Genomic DNA, 7,145 nt, shown 5'->3' on the forward strand with positions numbered 1-7,145 from the left:
TGTGAATACAATACGATTCCAGGAATCCCTCACTTCCTGGAACAGATTAAAAGGGGCAAACAAAAGATTACTTAGTAGGTTGGGTTTTTTTCTCGGAGCTTCATTACTTCTGGAGTCAGTGAAAAAGCGGGTTGCTGCGCTCCCGGCTCTCTGCCCCCAAGCACTCGGGGGGATATTATTTATTGGTATCTATTTATTATTATTTCAGAGTGCTCTGAATATTTTTTCTAAAAGATTGCTCTGAAGGAAGAATATTTCCTCTTTAAACATACATAATTTCCCTTTTCTTTGGTTATTTTTAAAACTTTTTTCGTCGTCATTTTCTGAAAAGCAGAACAAGAATACATTATTTTCTAAAGCACTGAAAGTGCACGCGTTTTCCTGGCCAAAGTTGCTAAACAATCCGCAGAGTCTTTCTCGGACAGTCTGATTCGCCTTCTGCTTGGCTTTTTCTGTGTCTGAAACACAACCTACTGCGGAAAGGGTCTGCTGGGACTCTCCAGCCTTCTCTCACCGTGAACCCCTAACTCGAGGCTGGAACTAGCCTGCTCCTTCTGGGAAGCAAAGAAAAAGGAGACGAGAAGAAAAAAAGAGACAAGGAGAAAGCATTTCCCACCTTCTTGAAGACTTAATGCTTTTCCCTTGGTCCAGGAGTGACATGATCCTCTGTGTTCAGGGGTAAGATACTTTGCAGCCTTCTTTTAAAAGCTGTGGTTTGATAATTGTAATTAGTAAGATTCTCTGGGACAGTTTTTCAGCTCGTGTGCGTTGCCATGTGTGATTGTAATGGAACGGGAATGACTGACGCTGGCCGAGTGCTAAGTTCTGCATGTGTGTGCTATGTGTCTGCTTTTTAAATTCCACAGCCAAAATCATAAGACCATAAAGTATTCCTGATTTCCATGTTTTCTATTGCTGAAAAACTACATGGTATTCAAAGTCTTTGGGGGAGTAAAAATTAGTAAAAACTTGGATGTGTTGTTCAGTGGTGTGTGTGCAACACCAGCAGGGACACAAACTCGAGACCGTAGGTGTTCTCTAATGTCCTGGTGGAAACAAACTGCTTACAGGGAAAAACTTCCCTGGACTTCAACGTTTTTGTCGATTTCTAAGTAAATATTTATGCTAAACACCTAATTTCCTGTTTCTATTGCTTTTACGGGTAAGATGAAATATATGTACATATATACAGACTTACCCATACTTTACACCACCTTTGTTACACCACCTTTGTTCAGTAAAACAGGTAACATCAAAGTCCCTTCTCTGGTAGCGGTGTCTGGCACCGGTGTGTTGGCATTTCAGTGTCTGTATGATCAGCTCAGGTCATCAACATGCGTAAATACCTGGTCTGCAGGAATCATTCAGCATTTTTACACGTGCTGCCTATTTGGAAAGTGTCAGCATCTGTTTCAGCCTGAGCCGTAATGTCATATTGCCCATCCCTCCTGCCCTCAGCGGCAATGCATTTGCCTTGTCTGCTTTAAATGACTAAAGCACAGGGATTTTTCTGCCATTTCCCCCCAAAATCTGTTCCACAGACAAGCAGTGCTCGTGCTTACCAATACTTTCCTACTACTCAAGTGGGTTTGTTTTCGCTCTCATTTTCAGTCTACTGCTGCCGTTCCTATAGCCATGGCAAAGGGAATTTGTTTTTCAACCTAGGTTTTGTGAAACCCTTATCTGAAGCTTTTCTCCAGGGCTACTGCTTCCCTTCACCCACTAAGAACTCGTTACGTAGCCAGATGTGTAGGTGGTTGTCTCTTAATATCTTTTTTTATGACCATTTATTTCTCAGTTTTCATTATCCTCCAGGATTTCGTATATCCTAGACTCCATATTCTGCCTCCTATTCAGACCAAGCTCCCCTGGGAGTCTTGGGACGTGGCTGATGGAAGGGATAACAGCTCGACACACTTTTTCTTGTACTATTTGTACTGTGTTACAAAGTTTTAGCTTATCAGCAAAGTAACTGCAAAGCTAACACTAAATGATATCAGACATACCTGATTCTCTTGAACTTTTTTGGCTTTCCAAGGCTTTTTGAAACACTAATTGCCAAAGCACAGGGAAGTTATTTGCTCTTTCATTTGAGACTCCACACAGAGTACCAGCTAGACATGTCAAATTTTATATATTTGTTTTCCTCCTCATCGCAGCTGTTGTACTAACACTTCACTCTGTTCAGTCCTGATCCTCCACGTCTCTCCTCTACTTTCTTTCTTACAAGCACTAATTATTTTCAAATACTTACTTTGTCCCATTAAAGGACTGACTTTTTCATGTCAGCATACCTTTTTCAACATGTCCTTATTCCAGCAAACTCTTCTTATCCCTCTTGCAAATGTACTTGCATTAAAAGTTGTAGTCTGCCATTACTGGCTGATCTCTCTGCTCTCCCTTTCCTGTGCTTGGAGCTGCTCTGGTCACAGCAGCAGCTCTTTTTTCTTCAACCTATGTACAAAGTTGTTTAGGGCATCAGCACCTCCCGGTCTATGAGAATTTCTAATCCCACCGTGCTCCTTTGAGACTACAGCTGCAATAGGACTTTTTGTAGGGGGAGAGAGGGGCATAAGGCAGGTATATGGAAGGAAAATAGGAAGAGTATAAGCATGGCCCTTCTCTGGCTGCATAGGGTTTGGGCTCCTTCAGCTTCAGGTGGTAGAAAGTGTAAGGCAGCAGAGAGCGAGCACAGTGGGAAACCTCACGTCAAGCACATGGGCTCTGCATCAGAGAGACCCACAGTGGCTCTGTAAAAGAAACCTACTGACCAATTCACATAGTTGATGTGTCTTTTGGAGGACCGAACTGTGAACTGGTACAGCCCTTGAATTAACAACTTTCTGCAATGAAATGGGAGTACATTTCCCCATGTAGCTTCGCTATCTCTCCCTTCCTTCCCAGGCTCTTAGCCAATTCCCAATTTCCTCTCCAAACTAGGTATATAAAAATTAAAAAAGTAGTTTCATGCTAGGAACGAGAAAAGTTTTCTTTGTGTTCTAAACCCTTCCCAAAGGGTAAGCCAGAAAAACTTTCCAGGAGAAAATAAGTTCAGAGAGATTTGGAATTTGGACTGCAGTATTCAAGTTCTGGGGAGCGAGTGGGCAGTGAGCAGTGCAGGACTGATTTTACTTAACATTGGTCACAGTCATTTTCAGCTCAGTGAACAGTCGGTATAAGGCACCTGAGAGAGAATGCTCTGCCAACAGTCCTGTGTAATGCCCTCATTGCACAGCGCGAACTATTATATTAGGTTCAGTACAGTGAAGGATCTGGTTTATAGTCCTCCTTGCTCAAAAAGGGGGGAAATAGAGAATCAGCAATCTCCTTTCCCCAAGGAGGCAGGTAGCTAGACATTTGTGAAGACCATGACATTAAGAGGGAGACATCCAAATATCTTTAAAAGTGCAGCCCTCAACACCTACAAATGTAGCTCAGGTGGGACTTAAAAGAGAACTCAGAGGGTTTCCAACAGTGATCTCCAGGTATAAAAGTATAGTCAGATCCACTGTTCTGTGAAAGCCACTGAAAACGCAGTCCCTGTGATCAAGGGTGCCTGGTGAAGATAAGGGCCAGCAATCACTTTTATTAGGTTTGGCTTCCTACCCATGAATAGAAATTAAGAAATGAGGATCAAATGCCATGAATGCCAAGTAGACATCCTGCTTCTGAAATGTGATTTGACATATGGAAAAAGGAAGAATGTTCTTTTCTAAATACCAACAGAACAGTGGGGTTTTGCCATGTATTGCACAGGCAAAAAGCATTTCTCCATAGATTCAATTTTACCAGTGGTTTTACAAAAACCTTACTCCAAACCTACGTGGTTTTATTAGAAATGCAGAGTCATGGAACTGATCGTGGTTCTCACTCACAAATCACTGTGAAGTCCTTTTCAGGTTATCTTTAATCTACTTTTCCCCCAAATCCCTTCTTCCTGCTCCCTGTCCCATACCTGAGACTTGGCAGTTTGAGAAGGTGGATTGCAGCTATGATCAGGCCCAGATTAGTTTACAACACATGTATGTATGTACCTAAAGTGTCACTGTTCACATAAAGCATAGAATAGGAGGAAGATCAGAAGGGAAGTGCTTATGACTTCAAAGTCTCCTTCCGCTTCTCTCTTCAGTGATGTGGGAGGAGGGGGCTGCTGCCTTTGCAATCACCATCAGCTCCAGTGGTGCTGTGACCATCTCTTGACGGCTTCCTCTCTTGAGGACTGTGTTTTATTTCTCTGGAAACTCATCTTTTATGTTACGTGTCTGAAAGAAGGTCTCAAGCAAGTGAGTGCATGTGGGGGATATAACACAGGACATGCAGCAGTACAGGACACACAAAGGCAAAGAGCCTAGAAGAAAAGACAGAAACTAATGTTTTTGCTCAGGAGATTGCCTGAGAATTAAGACTTCCCCGGGCCCCAACATCCATCCTCCCCCTGGAGCTCTGCCTTCCTTTAGGAATCTCCATGCTGCAGAGAAGGAGCACCCATGGCCCATGAGAGCTCCCGGCTTTGTGAAACTGCACTTAGATGCTGAATGGCTACACTAACACTCTCTTTAGGCCACAGAGGGATTAATGTTCATAGCAGCCCAGTCATGGCAGAACCTCCTACTGCTGTAATCCTGCAGGGATTACAGTTGCACTGAGATCTCTGTCATGCCGTTGAACACTAGGGTTTGTGTAGTGCACAGGCTTGGCTAAAACAAGAATTCGCATTATTCTACTACAAGATGAGCTCACCCTGAGTTCTAACAGACACATTTAGGATCAGGTCAACCTTCAGCAGTAAGCTGGTAGGACAAAACACAAGCTATTCCCCATTCTGCTTCTAATTATATTATGGTAAATGACTAATAAATCCACTGGCAGAAAAATAAATGCTCCAACATTGTAATGATGCAAGTGAAGCTGTAATGCTATGAACCTTACTGCCTCTAAAACTACATATTAAAAGGCAACATCTAAAACCACCAGGTTTCAAATCAACCTAAATTGCAAGATAGGCCACCTTTTACACGGTGAAAGAGGCCAACTCTCTCTCCCTCTTTCTAAGGGCTCATCTTTAGCTGTGTAATTTTTCCCCCCTTGCCTCTCTCTGTTTGAAACATAATCATATTGAGGATCTGTTTATAAAAGATAACATGTTGTAGTACAATGTAGCATGCACTGAACAGACACTGCAACCTATTTCAAAGCAAGAAAAAATAGCAGAGTATGCCCTTCATTTCAGACCTTATCCTTTGCTGGCGGAGGAAAAGATCAGGAGACTGTCACTCAGGGGCATTGCAGTGGATTTGTCAGAGCCGATCATGCAGCCTCTCCCAGTGATGGCCTTCCAGGAGTCCGCGCCTGCCTTTGCAGCACCAGTTCCAGACAGCAACCCACCTCAGACACGAGACCCTGAAGAAGACCTTCTCTGCATTGCAAAAACTTTCTCCTATCTGCGAGAATCTGGTAAGGCTCAAGTCACAAGGTCAAGGGGTCAGAAGGCTATAGGGATAGGGAGTCAACTCTGCAATCTGAGCTCCAGGAAGAATCTCCTGATCCCACTTCAGATAGGGACCTGGTTGTGTCACAGCCATGGCTGACTCTTGTGGACACAGCAAGTGTATTTTCAGTCTCTACAAACTTGTATCATGAAGTAATTTATTACTAGTGTAAGCAAAAGCTTTGTCTTTTGTAACTGAATCAGGAGAAAGAATTGCAAAAAGGCCCCTCTTTCTCTGTAAACTGCAGTAGCTGCAGAAGTAGTCATTCCCATCCCAAACCCCAGCACAGCAATGACAAGCATAGGTAGGAAACCCTGGTTACTTCCCAAGCCCTGAACTCAGTAGGCTTTGAGGCTTCTCTAAATACACTGCCAGTCCTTTAATACATTCTTTCCCTGACAAGTTCTTTCTGGGATGCTTTTCCAGGTTGGTACTGGGGATCTATCACTGCCAGTGAGGCCAAGCAGCATCTCCAAAAGATGCCCGAGGGCACCTTCCTGGTACGGGACAGCACCCACCCCAGCTACCTGTTCACACTCTCCGTCAAGACCAATCGAGGTCCCACCAACGTGCGCATTGAATACACTGACAGCAAGTTCCGGCTAGACTCAAACTACTTGTCCAAACCTCGCATCCTGGCCTTCCCAGATGTGGTCAGTCTTATCCAGCATTATGTCATGTCCTGCACAACGGAAAGCAAGAATGAGGCTCCTTACCCGCCTCCGTCTCCTCTACCTCCCATGCAAAAAGAGATGGCAGCAGCTGCAGTACACTTGAAACTCATCCGGCCGCTCAGCCGCAAAGACAACATCCCCAGTCTACAGCACCTGTGCCGGCTACGGATTAACAAGTCTACAGCCGACGTGGACCAGCTCCCTCTACCTAGGCGGATGGGGGACTATTTGAAGCAATACCCTTTCCAACTCTGAAGCATGGCCATTATATCTCAGGCATGACAGACAGGGACAGAAATAAGAGAACTTTGCATCTTTGTCCCACTAAAGTGCAGTATCAGGTGGGCACAGTAAAGACCTGATTATCAGCAGAGACTGCATCCATCTTTCCTCTCCCCTTCTCTCTAAATCCATTCCAGCACCAGGGAGGAGTTGGTTGTTTCAGTGAACAACGTGACACAATCTGAGCTCTGAACCTCAGGCTGCGCCGACAGTGGCTGTGAGAAAGTGCTGTAGGCATGTGCACACTACTTGAATTTCAGAGTTGCTGTGACACCAGAAATGTTAACATTGTTATTTTTGCTATTTATTTCCATGGCAGTTTCTCTCCTCATGGTATTTTAAAAGCACCTTTTACTTTATTGTTTGTTGTTTCTTTTTCTTTTGTGGAATTAGAGGTAGAATAAAGGCTCGCAGCCAAAAATCTGTGGGAATTTGGATTTGGATTCACATCCAAATAGTACCTGTTTGAGCCTGTTCCTGTAACAGGTCACAGGAGTCCACATCCAAGCTCCCCCAGACTTCTGGGGTACGTGGGACTCAGATGACTGTATCTAGACCCATCTCTACGGAGGTAAAGAATATTTTTTTTTTCTTCCTTAGCTACAGGGGGCTGGGTGTCGTAACCTCAAAGCACATTGGTGGCAGCTTGTGCATCTCCCAGAGATGCATGGTGCGTCATAGGTGGTGGACAGGAGACTTC

General features: G+C 44.1%; 1 protein-coding gene across 1 annotated transcript; it reads left to right on the forward strand.

Annotated features, from left to right (window-relative positions):
- The first annotated feature begins 631 nt into the window (after positions 1–631).
- Positions 632–6,418, forward strand: CISH (cytokine inducible SH2-containing protein). The gene is made up of 3 exons (XM_009581644.1): positions 632–678; positions 5,231–5,454; positions 5,916–6,418. Exons 1-3 carry the CDS (start codon positions 632–634, stop codon positions 6,416–6,418), a joined length of 774 nt encoding a protein of 257 aa, XP_009579939.1.
- Positions 6,419–7,145: the final 727 nt, after the last annotated feature.

Source organism: Fulmarus glacialis, unplaced genomic scaffold (genome assembly GCF_000690835.1).
Source record: "Fulmarus glacialis isolate BGI_N327 unplaced genomic scaffold, ASM69083v1 scaffold25487, whole genome shotgun sequence".
Classification (NCBI taxonomy): Eukaryota; Metazoa; Chordata; class Aves; order Procellariiformes; family Procellariidae; genus Fulmarus; species Fulmarus glacialis.